Below are 22,043 nucleotides of genomic sequence, written 5' to 3'. Positions count from 1 at the left end.
TTCCCTAGTTTCCTGCTACTAATGTGTTCAAATAACTTTTTGTTTGCCTTACTATTTTTAGCAATGCTCCCCTCAAATTATTTTTTAGCATTCTGTCTGCTTGCACTTCTTGTGTGTGCCAAAATTTATGCTCCATTTTGTTCTCTTCATTTGGGCAAGACTTACAACAACAACAAAAAGAATAAATTGAAAAATGTATTTATACACCATGCAAATATGATTATACTTCTCATCAAAATCTTTCATTGAGAACAAAAAAGCATAACCAAAAACTTTAATTGCTAGTATATTCATAAGTCACAGAAACATCATTTGTACAGTTGCACTTTCTCTCTTGTACAAAGACTTTCTTTACCTTGTTTTATATTTCCTGTTAGCAGTAAATACAAATAATGCCCAGTGGAATACTAATGTGACCTTTAGTTTATTATAAGTAATGTAGATTTACAGAGAAACAGCTAAACTTCAATTTGAGATATAAAGAGCCACAACAACTTTGAATGTGGATGCTTTGATAGAGCCCATGGAGTATGACTGAATAAGCTTAATAAAGATTAATTCCCTTGGAAGAAAGAACTCTTCTCTGAATAAATTACTTTCTCTATATTGAAATGTTAAACAGATCATTCTAGTACAAATTAAAAATGAACACTGAACACTGCATTGCTGATATTTCTAGATGATAATATTAAAAATATCTTGGCAGAATAGAAAAGTAATTCAAAAACTTAATACAAAAGGAAAAATACTTTTTTTATAGATTACTGTGCTGTCATTCAATATGTGCAATTGTCCCAGGAATTTAGTGGCAGTTCTGTGTGCGTGTTATAAAACTTATGTGTGAACTGGGAATGGAATGAAACCACCATTTTCTTGTTTAGTCTTCCCAAGGCTTTTGCATTCTCCCAAAGGAGTCAACTGCAAGCCCCCCAGCCTACCTAAATACAATGCAACCAAGCAAACTCTACCGTTTATGTCACTACTAACCCAAAGGAGTCATGCAGCAACTGTTAGCATGCTCAAGTCATAGGAACAACACAACTAAAGAAAGAAAAGTACAGTAACTGTTATTAGATAGCAGAATGGGAACAGGAAGGTGGTTATGGAGTACAGTACATTACTTCTTCCTAAATATCTAATGACTATCTCTAGCTGTAATGCAAGGTTTCCAGCACATGATCCAAAGCATGCTTTCATTTGTGCAATAGACAGAATAAAAACAGTACAACCATGTTATTAAATCTGACAATCCTTTCCGAATGGATACAAAAATGCAATTACAAATATTCATCAGTTGCATTCTTGGCAGCATACTAGTAAATTTATGTAATATTTTTCAGCATACTGTTGTCTACATTTTAACAGTTCCATTCCAACATTTATGTTTATGGCAAATTAAACTCAACATTCAATCTCTTTTTTATTCTCAGTAAAATCATGTAGAATTAATGGCAATTAAACTTATTCCATATATCATCTGTATTTGTCTGGTCAGCACAAAGAAATGCTCGTTCAAATTTTGACACTGTACTATTGAAATAATATTGGCAACAGTAGGCAGTTGCAAATATTCCAATGCTTTAGAAGGAGCTTTTCATTTCTTATATACAGTATCCTGAAAAAGAGGATCTACGGTTGGCAAAGATTACTCAAGTTAGGATGAAACAGAGGGGCAGGGGAAATGTCACTGGAACAGCATGGGAAGGGCAGCGGCTGCAAAGCTGCAAATGACTGATAGATTAAGGAGTTATCCAGAGTGGACTGTGACTGAGCCTGGCTGGAATGGTTACTTATAAGTGGAAAAGAGAATCGGAAGATCTTTGGCTCAGCCCTTGTTGTAACCTGCACAGTGAAAAACTATCGTATTAAAATCAAACTTGCAAAACAGAGAATTACTCCTCATAGCAACTGTGAAAACAACAACTAATGGTATTTCGGTGAATACCAGTGGGCTAGCCATGTTAGGCTGTGTACAAATGTATGTAATTTCAGTAGTGAGGCTGCTGTGGAACACAGTCAGAAACAACATTCTCTTCTGAACTGAGCCAACAGGGAAACCTGTTCTGCTAGGATGCAACAAAAGCTGGCTCTACATAGTACTGATTGACTTGCTTCTGTGATGTCACAAATAACTTACAGTGGTACCTTGGTTTACAAACTTAATCCATTCCAGAAGTCCGTTCTTAAACCAAAGTGTTCTTAAACCAAGGCATGCTTTCCCATAGCAGCGGGGGACTCAATTTACAAAAGGAACACACTCAACAGGAAGCAAAACATGTTCTGCCTCCAAGGCAAAGTTCACAAACCAAAACACCTACTTCTGCATTTGCAGCTTTCTTAATCTAAGTTGTTCATAAACTAAGCTTTTATTAAACCAAGGTACTACTGTATTTCTTTTTTGCTTTAAAAACAGTGGGTGGAACCTAATTGGTGTCACTGTTGACAAAACGCATCTGCCATCAGAAGAGGGAGGGAGGGAGGAAACTTCCAGTGATTCCTCTTCCTCTCTGCAGACCTCTCCCATTTACTCCACAAGCTTGGAAACCCTATAAAGCAGCTGGGAGATTTCCTGGGTGCTGCAGGAAAGAAGAAGGTGCCTAATATTGCCCCTCACATTCTAATTATATATGTCTTCTGGCAGCAGAACACCACCAATGGGATCTTTCTTTCTTTGTTTGTTTCTTTCCTTCCTTCCACTAAATTAACTTTGAAATTGATAAGGATATAAATGACGTTTTAAACAATACAAGAGAGATCCCATCTGAAGCTTTGGAGGAAGGGGATGATGAATGCTAAACAAGCATTTGATTCAGAGTCAAGTACATCTGTTGCTTATGTAAACGCAGCAGAAACAACCCTCAACACATGGTGAAAAAAACACACCCAGTCCAGCTTCAAAGTACAATCATATGCAATGATGAAAACAGAGCCCTAACATACTTTAAAGGAGGCATGGGGAACTTGTTCTTGGACTGCAGCTCCCATAATCCCTGAGCATTGACTTTACTCGCTGGGGCTGATGGGAGTTGGAGTCCAACAGAGCTTTTCCTGCAAAAAGCTCGGGGCACAGAGCTTCTAACTGCAGGCTGGTGGCTGGAAAGAGCAGAGCAATGGGTTAGTGTGGATAAGCCCTCAGATAAAGAGCTAGTCTTTCATTTCCCACTTCTGCATGTGCTGTTTCATATCAAGATTCCTCTACTGCCAACTCCTTCCCCATGACTGCCCTTCTCTTACTTATGGAGAGTTGTGCTCAGAGTAGGCCTGTGAACATATGCACAAAACACAGATTGAATGATGCCTTAACAAGTTTATTGTGGCATAAGCGTTTGTGAGCTAAATTCCACCTCTCTAGATTCGCTTGGTTGCTCTGTAAAAGTGAAGTACTGAAGAGGATTAGAGGATTTCATTGAATAAATGAAACACATGGCATAGAGCTAGACCTTATTCATGACCCAAGAGAATTTGCTTTTGGAGGGTTGGTTTGCACACACCCAGAAAGTGACGTTTATCTTACAATATCTACCATTTTGTTCTGACCCTGATGCTAACCATGAAAAAAAGACTCAGTGAATGTGCCTCAGTTACTGTGTGTCAAGTTAATGTACTGGCATACCTAAGAACAGGGGTCCCCAAACTAAGGCCCGGGGGCCAGATGCGGCCCAATCACCTTCTAAACCCGGCCCTCGAATGGTCCAGGAATCAGCATGTTTTTACATGAGTAGAATGTGTGCTTTTATTTAAAATGCATCTCTGGGTTATTTGTGGGGCATAGGAATTCATTCATTTTTATTTTTTTCAAAATATAGTCTGGCCCCCCACAAGGTCTGAGGGACAGTGGACCGGCCCCCTGCTGAAAAAGTTTGCTGACCCCTGCCTAAGAACATTGACTCTTAGGGTAATAAAATGCAGCTCCAATCTAGCAAAGCTGTGATGGTGTTCAGCCAGTAGCATGATCCAAAACAGGGCGTGTCCAGGTTTCAAAACTTTGTTCTCTCAAGCCCTCCCTCGAAAAGTACCACAAGCTATGAGATCCCTGGGGATGGCGTAGTAATTTTCCTCCCATTTGAGAGAGGAGAGGAGGAATGTATAAAGGAAGAAGAAAGTGACCCCCCACCACCACAACTTCCTGCCATAGCCATAGCTCTGTGGCATGGCTTGTAGTGCTAACTCCACCATGCAATCTCCCTCCCCTACCCAACATAATTTGCATTAAAGCACAAATAAATGAACATATTTTTTCCCCAATATAGAGTTACAATATGGAGATACTCTTCAGTGAAGAGTATCCAGCTGTTTATATAGAATTAACTATGTTTCAGTCATGCTTTTTAACCTAATCCTTAAGAGGGAAACTATCTCACAATTAATGCCAGGCAGTTGAGTCTGCATGCCCAAGGGCTTCAAGGTATCAAACCCTCAGGGTTATTAGTTATGTCCTGGAATACACAACATGGTACAGAATTGCAAGATAAATGGGAGAACTTTTGGCATCCACCTGCTTAGCTGTATTGTGTGGTGCAATATATTTTGGAAACCTTTGAGGTTTGTTTGCTTTTACAATCAATATAAGAATATACATTTTGTGAAGTAAATAAAAAAGGTTGAAACTGCTATTAATTTATTGTTTTTACTTATGCTTTAGTGATGTTGTCATGTGTGGTTTTTTATATTTATTATTATTGTTTCTGTTTTATTGTACCTTACTATATTTTTATTGCATCTGTGGTTGCCCTGAGAACATTTGTTGCAAAAGCAGGAAACAAATTCAACAAATAATAAACAGATAAACTATAATGTCATTATCAACCAAATAATAGCAAGATAAATACAGAACATAAATTACAATAGTGCATCATTGAGCATAATACTCTTAAATATTGCCAGCGTCAGGCCTTCCAGTTGGAATGTAGTCATGAAGACTGAAAATAAAACAATTTGTATCTTTCCTTTAAACTAGTTTTTCATAGTAGCAAACAGATCTCTTTGTTTGAACAAGTATCCATTTGCTGTGTAACCTAAATCAATTGAAATGTGTTCAAAGCAGCTATCATTTCAAATACAGAGCTCCTTTCATGTTGGTGATAATAAACAACTTTAACAGAATAAAGCCAGAATTGGATTTGTTTACATAATGACGCTGTAGTCAGCAACAAATTTTAAAATAGAAGCTAATATAAAATTTGTTCTATAGGGTGCCTAAGAGTCACTGCCCAGCAGTTGCCACACTGCAAAGGTTTCCTGGCCTTTGCAAAACCTACCATATTTTTCTCTGTGTATAAGATAAGACAATCTTCTTTCCTTAGAAATAATAAGCAGAAATTCTGGGTCGTCTTATACACGGATAGCAGAGATGAGATGGGCGATTGGCAGCGGCGATTGGGCATGTGATTGGTTGCGGCGGCAAGGCCTGCTGATGATTGGCTGTGGTTGTGGCAATTGGACGTTGATTTACGGCAGGGTGTAATCGGCTGTGGTTGTGTCAAGTGTGCAGGTAGGCTTTTGGCGGTGAGTGTGCAGACAATTGGTGGCTGTGGTGATGCATGCAATTTGCACTGGTGGGCAGGCTGTAGATTGGTGGTGGTGACACCCCCCAAAAAAGCTCAATAACTCTGGGCAACCCCCCCAAAAAAGCTCAACAACTCTGGGCAATATCCTCCATAATTTAGTTGCGGTCCCCCAAAATAGGGGTCGTCTTATACATGGGAACGTGTTATACATGGAAAAATATGGTATATATACCATTTACAAATCCAGGAAAGAACATAGTATGGCTTCAAGCACCAGATCTGAAGTATATTGGGTCTATGAATGAAACTTCAGCTTCTATTTCTATGAGCCATGAAAAACCAATTCTGCTATCTTCAATAGAAATAACTAGTATATTGCATCTGTAAGACATGTCTGTTCAACAGTGGGATTTCAAATGTCAGCAGCGCCCTGTGTAACACCAAAATTTGGCGCCTCTATGTGTCTTGTTTTCCATCTACTGCATAGTTGCGGTGCCCTGAGGTTCCACGCCCTGTGTGACCAAACTGGTCTCGCTCCCCTAAATCCGTCTCTGTGTTCAACGTGCTGAATTACAATCTGGATTCTTATCACAAACACATAATAGAAATAAACCTGAAACCTGTTATTACATAGAAAGATTTGCAGCTTTCAAACTAATTTTTGGGGGACCATATACTAGAGAGTCAGAATTTTAATAATATATAGCAGGCATGTCCAACAGGTAGATCATGGGCTGTTCCTGGTAGATCCTGGTAGATCTCTGGCCCCCCAGCGATCTCCTTAGAAAAAAGCAAAGTAAAATGAAATAAAATACAACTTTGGCTTCCTAAAAAAGCTCAACAACTTTGGCTTCCCCCAAAAAAAGCTCAAAAACTTTGGGTAGATCACTGCTAGTTTTTTACAACAATGGGTAGATCAAAGCCAGTTTTTTTAATATTGTGAGTAGATCACAGTCTATTGGGAGTTGGACGTCCCTGATATATAGTATTTACGTGCTACAGAAATTTGTTAAACATATTGTTAATTTACTAATCTGAAATGTAAAGTGGATTTTTTTTAATAAAAAAGATTAATTATGGCCTCAGTTAGCATATCAACTGAACCAAACCATAGTTTAGTGTTTAGGCTCCTGGAGAGTACAGTAGATGTTCACCACTTTGCTCCTCCCTAGTCATTTTGCTGCTGAGCTCCACCAAACTTTGCTTTGGCTTAGCATGTTGTCTGAACCCAGATTCAAGATTTAGCTCTCTTTGGACAAATCACAAGCTGCAACCATGGTTTCGCCTTTGGACAACACACTAGGCCAAACCCCAGTTTAGTGCAGTGCAGCAGGAAAACCACCATGGAGGATCAAAATGACCACAACCTCTGATCTGGGAGCTCACCCATTTGCTTGTTCATGCTAAGCCATTGTTTGGCTTAACATTACATGCAAACGAGAGCCATGTTTGTTTGTTTCTGCTTTTATTGCTGTTTCTTACCTGCTTTTAATCTCTTTGAAGAAACAGATGTGACATAATTTTGGAAAATAAACTAAATTAACTACACACACCTACACACACAAGTAGACTTAACCTTAAAGCAATTATTTTACTTCTTTGAAATGTTTAATTTCTCAAATTCCTTTGAACTCTTAAAAACAGTACGGAGCTAGACACCTTTTTCACAAGAAGTTGAATTTGATAGTTGAGAAAATACAGTCAGCTTTAATGTATTAAAATTTCACTGATAAATTTCAAAAACACAGAATTATGTAAATATATTTCTCATCAAGATCTAACACCATATAAAAGAAAATCTATCCCCAACAGTGAAAGAGATAGAAATAATATTTTATGTTCTAGAAAAGAACATGGAATCTTTATTTTTATGTTAATATTATATGTTTGCTAATGTCATGAGAATATTATTAATGACAAATAGGAGTCACTACAAATAAAATATAATTGAAATTTAAAGTAAAATACATTCTCTGCATGGTCCGTGACTTTCATGTTTTAAAACACACTAATAAAATTCAGTTTTCACTTATGTCCCTATCTATTCTGCTTGGCACATTACCACAAGCACTGAGTCACAATTTCCGCCTACATTTTTTTAAAAAAATTAGGTAGAAACATGTATTTGGCAAATATAATTATCACCCACACATGTCTCCATTTCCTAAGTATCCCGTGGCTTAACTGGAATGGATGTTGAGAGAAGCACGTACAACAAGAGGAATGGCATCTCTTTTGCAATTAAAATTTAATTGCTCCCCAAATACAGCAGCTGAGAAATGACACTATAAATGCTCTTGCTGCATGGCCTCTGCATTCAGTGAATAACAGCTCCATCCAAAGCTCTGTGGGAATCATAAGCCCCAATTTGCCAAAGTGTGCTAGCTGTCAGACTGGTCCTAGAACACTTTCGAAAGAACATTCAGATCTGACTTCCTCTGGTATATGAGCATCTAGGTTGCCAGATGCTCCACTTTGAAGGAAGCTCCCCTTTGCCTTGCTCCTAAATATGACATTTTGATAGATTATCATGGGTGCACATACTGTGTCCCATAGGATAGATGTCAGAAACATCATGTTTAACTCTGTGGAATTCTTAGCAACAAAACACAAGGAGGTGAGAAAGCAATAATCTATACTTAGCAGCCTCTTCTACACTATGGAATTCCAAATAGTACTGCACCCCAGTGTTTGTGCCGTTTTTTTGGGGAAACAACTAAGACCAGGATTTGTGGGAACTTCTATTGTGTGCTAAAAAAGGGTGTGGGCAGTCACATTAGCCACACTCTCCCATCAATCCCAGGACTATCTTGATGCATCCATCACAAACACAACCAAAAAGCTCTGTAGATCCACCCACCTACCCTCCTCCAATTGTGTTAACAGCAAACTGCCCCACAGCTGCTCCTCTTCTATAAAGCTGGCCATTGGGGACTTGGGCGGGTGGAAGAAATGCTTGCCCCACCCACTTGCCATCAGGAATGGGTTAAAGCCCACAACAGCTCCCAATAACAATTACAGCCTTCAAATGCTAATGGGTTCCCATGTCTCTCAGACACTTTCTTCGGTTTAATTGTCTTAATAGTCAGCTTCAAGCATCACTATTGGGGGGGGGGATTTCTTATTCTAAGGGACATTAATTAGTTTTAAATGATGTTAAATACCATCCCTGCCGTTACAAGGGCTTCTATGGGATCTTTACAAGGAACAAGCAGTTGAGTAATTTAAAATCACTTTGTCGTCTTTATCCCCAGCTGCAGACTGAATTTGGAGGAACACTGACCTGAAGGAAATCAAAGGCAAGCCTTGCTCCCTAACTACTTTACCCTGCCACCCCTTCCCCAGATCTCCTCCCTGCAACCTTCATCCTCCTCCTTTAGCTTAAAGGGAGTTGAGCTGCTCTCCCCCTGCCCCCATCCCTTAGGAGTATCCTTGGCAGCTCAGCAGTTTGAGCAGCTTCAGCTTTTCTTCTCCCACACCACTCAGCCTTGGCTGCCCTTAAAGAAAATCCTCACAGAACAACGTGTCAATTTTGCATTCCTTCACAAAGGCAACTTCTATTAGGGAGACTGGGAGCTTGGCTCTGCCTCCCCATAGACAGAGAGCTTTGTGACCATGTAGGAACCAGGGAGAGAGAAAACATTTCCTGCATTAAAATGCAACCTTCTCCAGCACAGGGACTACGTTAGGGAACGCCAGCCTATCTTACTAGATCATTTTGAATTTTAATCACACATCAAGTGTTTTCTGTATTTATAGCTTAGTTCAATGACGTTTCTACATTTGGTTGCCTCCATTCGTATCATTCACTGTAGCTTTCTGACCCTGGTGCTTGTTTCCTTAAGATTTTACTACAGCCACATTCTCTCCTTTTCTTTTGCACCTGTCCATGATAAGCTACGGTACAAAGACATGCAGGAAGAAGTTATTGACAGCACAATCCTATACTCAAAAGTTAAGTCCCATTGAGTTCAATGGGGCTTACTCTTGTGTGTGTATACAATTGTAGTCTGAATGGATTTCTAAGTGACTCTTAGAAATGCATTGATAATAGTCTCAATATCTTTCATAGGTCAGTCAGCTATTTCTTTAAATAACTGCGTCTTTTTAACATAGCTTGCTGCTTAATTATTTAATTAAAATGCAATCTCCAAATCATTCATATTTCTTTTTGAGGCTATGGCTTCTTCTGGAACGTCTCTTGCCTAGAGGTTTGTTTTGCTTTGTTTTTTAAATAGCAGTAGCCTCCTTGTGGACTTCTCTAAATACCAGAAAGAGAACATGGTGGATGTCTCCAGTTTGTGTGCTTCTTAAAGTCTGATCTTACAAATCATTACTGAAGCTCCATAATGAATGCTCCCTTATTTCAGAATACCTTGAAACAGATCTCACAAGGTGCCTTATGATTACCCCCCCCACACCCTTGGCCTCTGGGATTCTGGCCAAATTGGATCTTTGGAACTTCATTCAGGTTACCCATATGCCTTTGGAAATATCTTCCTTGCAAAGCCAAAGCAACAGGATCACAGGTGAATAAGCGTATGGTAGCTGTGTGGTTGCAGTGAGAAGAAAGATAATAACTTGGCTTCCAACCTGTTAGAATTATTCTTAGCGGGTCTGAAAACAAAACCAGAAGTCCTCAGTAAAATATGAGGACTCTTTAATGGAAATAATAATAAAAACCCGCACTTTTCTATCAGATTAAATAAGAAAAATTAAATCCTCCCTCTTGGAAGGAATCCAGAGGGTGACTGTCTGTGGACCTTCAGATATCCTTTCATGCAGGCAGCTGGTGTGGAGTGCAACTCTGACAAGACTTATATATATGGTATATATATATCAGTTGAATCAAAAACAAGAAAGGGCTGTAGGACAGCTGAGCCTTCTTGAAGAGCACCTACCTTCCTTCGGTGGTCGCTTGGCTTCCCTGGTGAGATTGCAGACCTGGGTGGTTTGCAGCTCCTGTGTGAGGCAGCCTTCAGTCTGCTCATTAAGGGGCAGCACTACATTATTGAGCAAGACCAGGGAGTGGTCATCTCCCCCCCATTCTCCCAAGTGCTGAGGGCAGGTGCATTTTGTATACATGATCCCACAGGACTCTGTTCTCCCATTCTCAGATTTCAAGCAGCTCTCCAGCCAAGTGCATAATACGTGACAACCAAACTGGCTTGGGCTCACCTTGTTCAACACCAAAAATTCAAAGAAAGACTTTTGATCATCTTCCTTTTTGTATAATCCTATGAAATCGAAGGGGTAGACCCGGCGAATCTGAATGAAATTCTTATCGTACTGCAGAAATACAAAAGCATTCTTGGAATCACAGAGTTGCATTATAGAATGGTTATTCTTTAAGAGATCCTTAATTTTCTCATGGGAAAAATGATCGAACTGATAAGCCAACAGTGAAAAGTTAGAGCAGCTGAAGTCCTTTTTGGAAAATTTCAGGTAAATACTATATTTGGTTGGATCTGGGTTTTCCAGCGTCCAAGTGCAGTTTGTAAAGTTTTTGGGAAACATTTCGCTTACAGAATACGATCCATAAATGACCCCCTTCACCAGCGTTGAACACCAGAAGTCTTGGGCAGCATTAAATCCAAACATAACCAGTAGATAGGTGGAAAATATATAAATCAGCAAATTACGAACAGCCTTCATCCTATGTCATTTGGCCTGTAGGAAAGGAGAGGAAAGAAGAATGCAGGTCGAATGCTTCATGCAATGAAAATTAAACTCCTTCCAAAATTTCAGCCAGCTGTTTTCAATATTTCAGTTAGAATGTGCGTATATTTTTCCTCTAAAGGAGGACTTCTTCGCCTTCTTTTTTATTTTTATTTTAAAAAGAGAATTATAATACAAGAAAATTTTGGATGCTGTGTGAACAGTGCCACCATGTGGCCAGTTTAGCTGTCAAATTCTCCATATCCAAATTTTCAAAAATAACATTTGCTACATTATTAATTGGAATGCCTCCTCCTGCTTAACACATATACAGTTTGGCAGCACATGACTCTCCACATGAACCCCAAATTAGGGTTCAATGGTCTTTGTCTGATAGATCAGAAGAGGAACAGTAATTGACTTTTAAGCTAAGGAGCCTTTCTATACAACATTTTCATATACTGCCGGAGGAAGGGGATTGGGAGCAGCAGTTGTTACACAATGTATTTTCTATTATGTTTCAGAAATAATTGTGGTGAAGTAGAGTTATGATTTTTTAAATGCACAAATTATTATTTGCTACAGATGGGGTACTATCTCCCATATGGCTGCATGCCATTGCGGTAGCATCCTGGTTATATTAAGATTTCATTTAAAAAGGAAACTCGGGAGGACATATCAAGATTGAAAAACACTGAAATATTGGAAGTGTTATCTTCAGAGGGAATATAGCTGGTTAGACAGCAATAACTTTTTGCTAGCTATCAGCAGAACTAAAATTTAGAATTCTGCATGCTACAATTTCTGTGTGATATACTCTTTCGGGATACACAAAGTCGATCTATAATATTTCACCCAAGATGGAGCTAGGCAGCATTTCTGTGCTAGAACTTCCCTCGGAAGCAGACCTAGATTATATGTCCTGGTTGTTCCTTGCCCTCTGTTGCTAGCAGTTGTGTTGGTTAATGAAATCTACTGTCATCTCTTCTCTTTACCAGCACCCTTTCCAAATATAGTAGTTATTTTAGTCCCAACTAAAGGTGTAACTAAAGGAAGTGAGCCTTGGGTACATTTACTCACCTACGGAATAAATGCCATATAGCCCATTTTCAGCATTAACATTTATGAAGTTGTTTAGCCCTTAACAATTCTAGTTCTCTTTGTAAGTGGTAGCTGATAAAAGTGACATTGAGGTAATATTTTTAGTTGGCAACACTAACCTCTTCCATTGTTTGTCTGGAGGCAAACATAAAGAGTTACTGAGTTTCTGACACAGTCTCCCCTCACTCTCTCTAGCTTTTCATCTTCTCTCCGAATGACCAGGCATCTCCCACCCCCAATTGCGTAATGCTGAACAAATCGGAGGATTCAGTTTCCTCAAAGAGATTTTGTGCTTCCCAGATTATAAATCGCAGGCTCTGAACACCGAGAAGAGAAAAACAGCAGTGACTCTCTTTAAATGTGTAGGTAGAGAGGTTTCTGGAGGGGAAGAGGTATAGTTGTGGAAATTACCAAATGCCCCCCCCCCATTACCCAAACCATTATATTTTTCTGTTTGCTGAACATCACAAGCAAATGGCTTCTTTGCAAAACACACACACAACCACAGACTTGATAGGCCATTTCAAGGCTGTGAAGTGAACTTGCTATGGGTAAACACTGCTAATAATCATCTACTCTTTACAAATGTTGCTGGAGCACTTTACAGGCATTGCAGTTGTGCGCAGCATTGTCCAGGAGGGTCTACGCATTGAAAGGCAATTTAGCAGTAGAGCACTAAATTAGGAATTCCATCAGTGTGAGGAGAGCTGCCTCAAAATCTGAAGGAAATGTATTTGGTTTAAGACAATAAATGCCTGAGGAGGGCATGGGTGTGTGTGTGTGGGGGGGGAGACACAGCCAGGCAAGATTTTTTTAAAATACTATGGTTTTCAGTGCTAGGCTGCTTCCTATAAAGAAAATACAGCATTTTGGCTTTCGCCCTCCTTCCTTTTCTTCTGAATAGGAAAGAGGCGATCCTCTGTCAACTACACAGGGCTCTCTTTTGGGTACATTGGAGAGGAGAGGATTTGGGGTGACGATGCAGCAAATGCCAACGACGAGAACTTCATTTTATAAGCAGGAGGCTCCGATGGAGGGGTGTTTTTTTTTGGAGGTGAAGGTGCTATCTACTTTAGGGGGGGGGAAACAAAACTGTTCCCAAAAGATCTAAGACTGCTCGTCGAAATCTTTCCCACCGATAAGCATCCTCGTCTTTTCCCACCCTCCTCAGTGACACTGTAGTTTAATCGAACCTAGACGGCGCCATCACTCCACGGATCTGCTCCGCCACGGAAGACCCACACACAGACTTCCCTTAAACTTCCTATTAACCTCAGGATCCCCCGCTTCCCTCTCCTTGCGAGAAAATCACCCCGATCGTGCGCTAGACCTCCCTGGGTCGAGCGGTAGGGCAGCCAATGCCTTGCCCAGTCGCCGAGAAGACTTCGCCAACTTTTTCCAGGGGCGAGGAGGGAGCACTTGCGCGGAGGGGTCCCGCCAGGTGATGCGTCGTGTCTCTCTCACACCCCTACCTACCCCCCGCGGCTCCTGTCTCTCCTTCACCCCCGAGCTCCCTCTCCTCCCCTCTCCCGCCCCAGCCTTACCTTCCACTCCGAAAGCAGGCAGGCTATTTCTCTAAGAAGACCCCACCGCCACAGGCACACGTCCCAAAAGCAGGCATGGAGAGGTTCCCCTTCGGGCGGAAGCGCCGTTGCCCATTTTCCTCAGCGCGCATCCAAAAAACCAAAAGCAGAAGAAGAAGAGGGCTGCTGAGGGGGAGGGAGAAAAGGGGAAGGGAAGGGGGGAAAGAAAAAAAGAAAAACCCGCAGCAGAGAGAGGGGGAGGGAGGCTCAGCACGGCCAAAGGATGGCTTCTCTCAGATCCACCAAATCCAACCACATATAAAAAGAAGGGGGAGGGCAGCCAAAGCCCCCGACCAGAGACTGCAGGAAAGAAGGGTGGCGGGCGGGCGGGGGCAATGGACTTGGCTGGAAAGCAGAGGTTTTCTTGTGTTGTTTCACTTGGGAATAAAGTGTCTCAACCCAACAGCGGAGACAGACCCGGCGAAGGAGATGAGCCCAGAAAGCAAACTCAAAGAGATCCAGCTGCCCTATTGCAGATTTGTTGGCGGGCTTTGGATCTTGGTGGTGGTTGTCAATCGGCTTGGTCTCGTTCTCTTCTTTTCGCCGCCTTCTTCTTCTCCCTCCCTCCGACTCTCAAGTACCTGAGGGAAGGACAGCGGCTGAGGTGGAGAGGTGGAGGGGGATAGCTGTACAAGCTCTCCCTTGCAAGCTATAGCCTCGGCCGAGGATGTCGAAGAGCTCTTGGAGCGCGGAGGGGAGAGGAAGGAGTCCGCGAGAGAGCGAAGGGAAGGCGGCGAAGCTCGGCTGGAGCGCGGGAAGAGCGAGCCACGGTGAGTGTGTGTGTGCGCGCGTGGCGTGTGTGTGTGCGCGCGCGCCCCTCTCTGTGTGAAGGAAAGAGAATGGAGATGTGTGTGAGCTCCAGTGTGCGCGTGTGCGCTTCCCCCCTCTCTCCTCTCTCTCTGTGTGTGTCTGTGTGTGTGTGAGGAAATGAGCGCGCGCGCGCTACTCCCTCGCGCTGTTTCCTGTGGCGAGTGCGCCCCGCGCTCGGCTGTCCGCGCGCGCGTTTGTGGCTCCACCACCTCGCTCCTTTCCCTCGCTCCCTCCCTCCCTTTCCCTCCGCCGACCGACAGCTCAGGCTCTGGGAGCGCAAGCACCGCGCGCTCCGCTCGACGTCCTCTCCGCGCCTTTCTCCGCTGTGTGCGCGTGCGCGAGGCAGGCTTCCCTCTCGGCTCCGGCAAGTGGGCCCGGCGCGGCGGTGTGATTTCGCACGTCACAGCTACTCAACCCCAAGCACGTCTCTCCCCCCCTCCCCACTACAAGCCGGTCTTTTTCTGCGTCTGGGAGGTTTTTCCAGCTTCAGTTCCCACACGGCTGTGGCTGGCTGCGAGCGAAACTCTGAGGCTGGGGAAGAGAAGGGGGCGCGCGCGGGAGAGAAGAGCAAGAGCGCAGCCTTTGATTTCTCTCTCCCTCTCCCTCTCTCCGTCCTCTAACCCCCCTCCCTCCCTCCACCACCCGCCGCCTCCCTCCTTTCGGTCTTTGCTCCTAAAGCTTAAAGCCCTCTGTCGCAGCCCCAAGAGCTGTCAGTTCGCCACCGCGATGCAGATTTAAATGATCTGGCGCTCCGAGGGAAAACATCGCAGCTCTCGAAGTGCCGCCTTCCACTGTTGGGAACAATAGCAATTTCTTCCGCGAGGCTGCCATTAACACCTTGTTTGTTCTTTGCCCAAAATCTAGGGGGCTCATGCTTAGGATTGTGGCAGGAGAGAGAGAGAGAGAGAGAGAGAGAGAGAGAGAGAGAGAGAGACACTCAATCAGTCTGCAAATAGCAAGTGATAGTGACTCCGGAAGCCTGTGATTTCTGCTTCTTTCCCCACTCTCTCTTTTTTACCTAAGTTATCGTCTTTGGGAAGGGCGGGTGGATTTGAAGAGAGGGAATTGTTCCACTGATTTCTTGCCTGTCTTGTTCGCGGCGACAGGAATTCGCCTGCTTTAATTTCTTTGTCACGATAGGGGGACTCCTGATGGCGTAATTATGTGATCAGTTGTTGTTCTTGTTGCTGTTTTTAAAAAAATCTTTTATATTTTTGCGCTGGGAGATATTTAAGACTGATGGCAGAAAAGTGAATGGCCATGGAAAATAAGATTAGCCCGTCCGGAATAATTTCTGAAAAAGGAACGCAACTGAATGACAATAGGCATGAATGGGTTTTTTTTTAATAAAAAAACAATGCATCAGAACTGCACTGCAGAAGAAAGGAAAGGCAGGTCAGCTGGTGTAACTGAGCCCTGGGGTTTGTCAGTAGGGCTCAAGGAACCCAGAGGAATGCCACAAATATGTGCATGCTGTGGGGGTGTCTGTGGAACTGAGGAAAGAAGGAAAACTGCAATGAGTGGAGTTGCAAGGCACAAATATGAAGGACTGGTCTAATAGGAACGAATGTGCATCAAGATGCAGTGTTGGTCTCCAGAGTCCAATGGCAGTCCAAGCCTGAATTATAGCCTCTGAAATGGAAACAATTTGAAAAGCAAAATGACAGCAGAATCACAGTGTCCAGAAAAAAGGGTGGCTTGTGGGATGATATTGTCTAGGTGAGAATGATGGCATGGAATGATACTGTCCAGATTAAAGTGTCAGCGTAATGGCAGAGCAGATTGGTAGTGGAACGGCATGGAGAGCAAGCTGACAGTAAAATGACAGTGTCCAGAACAGAGAGGTATGGCAGTGCCCAGCATGACACAACAAAATGGGTATTCCCAAAGTGAAATGACGTTAGGCAGGCTCTGGCACCAGTATGGCTGGGACTGGGCAGTTCTCAAAATGGAATGACATTGGAACAGGAGAGGATTAGTGAGGCTAATGGAGGTAGAGTACAGCTGTTGAATAGAGAACGTTGAGGGGGATAAGCCGGAATAATAAGCAGCTTTTGTGGAGTCGGTGCAGTCACTCAGAAGCAGCTTTGGGAAATGGGTGAACAGTGGCAAGGAGCACATTGTGGTGAGTTGAATGAGAAAGTGGACATCACTCGCAGTACCGTAGGTGAGTTGAGTGGCAAAAGGGAGAATGCAAAGAATAAGATGAATGCCAAGGGACCAGATGGAAATGAAATTAGGATGTTGAATTGAAATCAGGATGCTGAGCAATGGCTGAATTGTATCGGGCAGGTGGAAGGGGTGCGGGAAGGAGTCTAAAGTCAGAGCAAACATCACACAAGATGGCATCAGGGCATTGAGGAGGACTCTAGGAATGGAAAAGATAAGTCTCCATTGGGGTAGTAAGAAAGGCAATGAGGAGGCAAAAAAGAGTGTATTGGGAATGAATTGTAGACAACGTGGTGGCTATGTAGAACCATTTTGCTGGTTAGTTTGGACTAGGGAAGAAATGCATGAACTCAGTCATGGAGAACGTTGATGGGAGATGATTGAACAACAAAGTGTGTGGGATGGGATGATAAAACAGTGAGGAATTGATGGACAGACCCATGATGGAATAACAGAAGTGTGATGGCGCAAGTAGATTGATAAGGTTGAGTATCTGAAGGAGAAGACAAAGTATAAATTATTAGTTTGGCTACTGGTTGTGTGGCTCAAGTAACTTGATTTTATTGGACGAAGTGAAGGACAAGTTCATGGAAGAATGGGGTGTGTGTATAAATGTGGGTGGGTTTATGCACACCCACTCAAGGATGAGGCAGAGTTGGTAGATATCCTTCACAGGATGAAGTTCCAAGCAGGCATGGATATCAATGGAAATTGTGACAGGCAGTGGTGGAAAAACCGTAACAATGGCGATTGAGTCTTTCACAGGAAAGCACATAAGAAATACATCCTGAGAGAATTACTGTGCCCATCCTTCTGTGAGTAAATGTGTGATGCACAAAGCGAATTCTGCCAAGAACAACACATTCTGTTATCACTTCAGTCAAAGCCGCAGAACACTGACAGACCAAAACAAAGCACATAAGTAAGAACAAAATCTAAAATGGAATTCATTAATTCTATTAGATATATTTTTATCCATCCCTTGCTCCAGGGATCTCGATATCATCTTCTTCTCTGGGGATCACTCGTAGCCGAGTAAGATTGTCTTCAACACTGGTGGTCTTGGATCTCGGGATAGAGCATCTGTGGTCTCCCCACATTTTAACCTTCCAACGATCCTGTGAGAGAGGTGAGGTTGAGGGTATCTAGTGAGCTTCATGGCTGAATAAAAGTTTGAGTCCAATCAACATTATTTCCATACTCTGATCCCAGAGTATGGTCTGAAGGCACATGTCATGGGGCCAGCACCTTGCTGAAGTTTTTCTGAAGCTCTGGATCTGATCCATGTGTGTATAAGAAACCACCTGGGTAACACGTGTATGCCACCTTGGGTTCCATGGTGGAAGAAAGGCAGAATATAAATGTATACGAAAAACAAAAACAACATCACTTAACCACAGCAGAAAACCAAATGCAAACTCACATGAAGTGAGAGGATCCTTCTGAGGCCTACTCATAACTATTGCATTAGGAACAGTAAGGCGATACCACAAAAAATTATTCTTGATATTCCACAATTATTATATGCTGCACATTATACTTCTCCTTTGGGAGTTGGCATTGCACTGTGGTTTCTGCCATTATATCATGGACATTTCACCCGTCATGCCATTCATTGGCCATGGCCAACCTTTCTTTCTCCTTCAGCCTTCTAACCTCCACTCCCCCACATTTCTCCTTCCCATTTCTACTTTGAATAGCTGCCTGGGTCTGCTGTTGCTCTCTTAAAGTTATTTCCCTTTTCTCTGCATCACTTTTGAAGCATGTATTTTAAAAACCAGTTCACACTTGTCATTTGCTTTCTATTTCTTATTTGCTTTCAATGATCATGCAGATGTATCCATTACTAGAAATGGGCATTCGCTCATCTGTAATTTGTTTAGAATCTCCCTGTTTACATCCTTGCATTCAGTTCATTTCAGGCTGGATATTGTTAGGCAAGCAATGAACCGAAGGTTGGGTAGGAGGGCAGGGTTGGGTGGGGGGAACAGTATGTAAATCTCTTGAAATTTAACAGCTTTTTGTTGAAGTTCAACAAACATTTTCCCCCCTCTCCTCCTCTCTGTTGTTGCTCTCTGGCTGAATCTCTCTCTCTCTCTCTCTCTCTCTCTCTCTCTCTCTCTCTCTCTCTCTCTCTCTCTCTCTCTCTCCCCCTCCCTCCCTCCCTCCCTCCCCCCTCCCCCCTCCCTCCCTCTCCCCCCCACCCCCTGTGTGTGTGTGTGTGTGTGTTGAGCTATTCACCAGCCAGTGTTTTCTTAGATGCTGGAGGGGGAAAGTGCATTGTAATTAAAGGTGGAGAAGTACATTGCTTTCTAACAAACACCACTCAAATAGCATGGGAATTGTTTTGTGGCACACACATATCTCTGCTAAATTCTGCAAAGGGAAGAGAACATTTAGAGAGGGCTTTGCTAAATCTGGCAATGTCACTCACTTCAAAGTTCATTTGGTTAGCTGCAGGATGCATTTTTTGCTGATTGAAATTATGTCGGGGAAGTATGCATTAACATTCCAGAGAGCGTGGAAGCCAATTATTTTTGTAATCATAAAGGTTTGGATTTTTTAAAAGGAGATTTTATTGTTGCAATTATGAATTCTGATCTGTAGTGTTACTGATCATAACCACTTTTGACCCAAGGAACTAAATATGAGAACATTTATCATGTTTCCTCACTAGATATTATATTGGGGTTACAAAAGTTGTAGGAGTCCGGCTGTACTGTTGCCCAGAAGAAGCCATAAATAAATAAAAGAAATTAAAAAACAACAACAGAACATCAGGAAAGCCTACAACACTGCTAGCACACTGCCAAGCATTCCTCTGTTTCTTCCCATATTTAAAAGAGAGGGCGATATAACCCCTTTTAGAAAGGGAGTGATCCCAGGATTTTTCGCTCCTTGTACTATTTTCAGGACAAAAGTGGAACAAAATGTTTTGCAACCACACAGGGAAATTAAGAGGCAAGACACAAAGGCTGGGTGAACAGACATATATATTTATTCAACTCCAAACAGATCTGCATATAGGGGAACCAAGGTGTGGGATCTATTAATGAAACTGTGGGTGAGCCAGCAGTGCCAAGGCCCCAGAGGTAGACCTTCCTCTATCCCCCTCCTTAAGCCCCACCTTTTGGGTCAGTAGGAAGGCCTTTCTGCTTCACCCACCACCACATCAGAACAGAGTAGGCAAAACAACCCTGTCAGCAAGACCAATCAGCTGACAAGCAAAAAATTCCTATTTGGCCCCTCAGAAGGCAATCAGCCGCTGTTTGCAGTGCCTCTAGGGTGGGCAGGTGAGTAGCCCACCAAAATGAAGAGGCAAAGAGAGAGGCAGGTGTAAATAGCCCCCACCCACTCCCCAGTGACAGCATAGCATGCACCTACAAGCTAAAGCCGCTTGCCAGGGCCCTCCATTCCCCCAGTGGTCACAAAAGCTGCTCACTACCGCAGGTAAGGTGTGAGATGCCCTGAAAAGAAACAAAACTCTTTTTGTGTTTGTTTCTGTTGTTTTCCCAATCTGTTGTTGTTGTTGCTTCTTCTTCTGTGTCATTTTGAAAACAGAAGATACCACTGGGTATTCTCCCTTGGAGTAGTTTCCCCAGCCAATTAGAGATTACATTGTGAATGTGATGATGTCACAGCAATAATTAGCTGATTAGATTGCACTGCATGATGACATCACAAGGCCTTGGAGAGTGAGGGTACAGGTTTCTGGATCAGCATTGCTGTCACTCTGAGCAGGTAGACATTTTCTCCACCTTTTGGGCAATTTCCGAGAAACGTATGGGGAAAAAATTGGCCCACCTTGAGATATAGGTTGGAAAGAATGAGATTCTGGTGGAAAACAATCCTGACCAAGAAGTAATGGTCTTTGGATAAGTAGTAGCTGATATGCTGATGGTGTAGTTGTCAGCATAAGTAATGAACAATTGGGTAACTTAATGTGATACTAAAACTGTGGCAGAGATGAAAAACATCTCAGCTCTGCTTGATTTTAGAGCATTAGAATATTGTAGTATAATTTTTAATATATTGATACTTATTTTTAACTGAATGTATTAAATATGTTATTAAGAAAAGGAAAGGAGTTGTTTTGTTTTTATTTTAATTTATTTATTATTCTTTTATCCCATACTTCCTCCTAAGAGAGATCTCAGGGCTGCTATCAACCTAATATAACATAGCAATACAACTTTAAATCAACAATCAACCAGCTGTCATTTATTTCATTTATTATTAAATATATACCTTTCCACCCACAGGAGCCCAAGGCAGCATAAAATGTCACAAAACATCATAAACACAGTACCAGATAAAACTGGTGGATACCTAACATCCCTTATCCACTCGAAGGCCTGAACAAATAAAAGAGCATTAAATTTCACCTGAACATAGTCAAAATGGGGGACAAGTTATTGACATTTGTAAAGGACTTCTGCAAATTGGGCATCACTATGGAATATGCCTTAACGTATGTCACTGCTGAAAGGTTCCAGAAAAGCCACTCCATGTTTGACTCAGTTCTAATTTCTTACACTTCATGATAGGCTAAAAGCCTCACATGTCCTTTCTCTATTTTTAGGAATAGCAAATTGTCAGCTTAGCTGTCTTGCATAATATTTGAATCTGCCACCAGACCTCTAGGACTTCCTTCGGTGTAGAGCACTTCACTACTGCCATAATTCAGGAGAAAGGTGAAGACCTCTTATATTTGAAGTGTTGGCAATCTCATTATTTTGACAATCTTTAGAATAGATTGGTTTGTGGCATGTTGATTTGACATCATGGCAAATTAATATTTGCAATGCAAGAAATAATAACGATTCAAGATGAATTTATATCCGTCCGATGACATGATGGGCCAAAAGCATTCTAAGCTTCTTTTAATGATCTATTTAATTCAAGACACTAACCAGTGACAGGCTGGTCCGACCTTTGCAAACTGCAGCAGCTGGCATGATTGCAAACATGGTGAGGTGTGCTTTAACAAAACATATAAGATGGCTATGCTAATGATGAGATATTGTCTGTTGCAAAACTCCAGATAACACAGCCGTGTAATTAACTTCTATAAAGAGGTCAGATCTGGAGGCCTCTTGGTGAATTTCTGGGAGACTCTTCAGTGGAAATCAATTCGTGAAGATTAGGAACAAGTGGCACAGAGAAGGAAAAGAAAAATAAGAGTCATCTGCACTGTCAAGAAATGATGTTGAGC

The 22,043-nt window shown here is 42.2% G+C and overlaps 1 protein-coding gene across 1 annotated transcript in view; it reads right to left on the bottom strand.

The window, feature by feature from the left end:
* The window catches only part of ADGRB3 (adhesion G protein-coupled receptor B3), a 432,921-nt gene extending 418,151 nt beyond the window's left edge, over window positions 1-14,770 (bottom strand). Inside the window, exons 1-2 of the mRNA XM_035109688.2 lie at window positions 13,811-14,770; window positions 10,409-11,177 (exon numbers count right to left, since the gene is read on the bottom strand). Coding sequence (XP_034965579.1) covers window positions 10,409-11,162 — 754 coding nt within the window. The 5' untranslated portion in view covers window positions 11,163-11,177; window positions 13,811-14,770. The remainder of the gene's footprint in view (window positions 1-10,408; window positions 11,178-13,810) is intronic.
* Window positions 14,771-22,043: the final 7,273 nt, after the last annotated feature.

This window comes from Zootoca vivipara, chromosome 3, assembly GCF_963506605.1.
Source record: "Zootoca vivipara chromosome 3, rZooViv1.1, whole genome shotgun sequence".
Classification (NCBI taxonomy): domain Eukaryota; kingdom Metazoa; phylum Chordata; class Lepidosauria; order Squamata; family Lacertidae; genus Zootoca; species Zootoca vivipara.
This window is presented reverse-complemented; position numbering and strand designations above follow the sequence as displayed.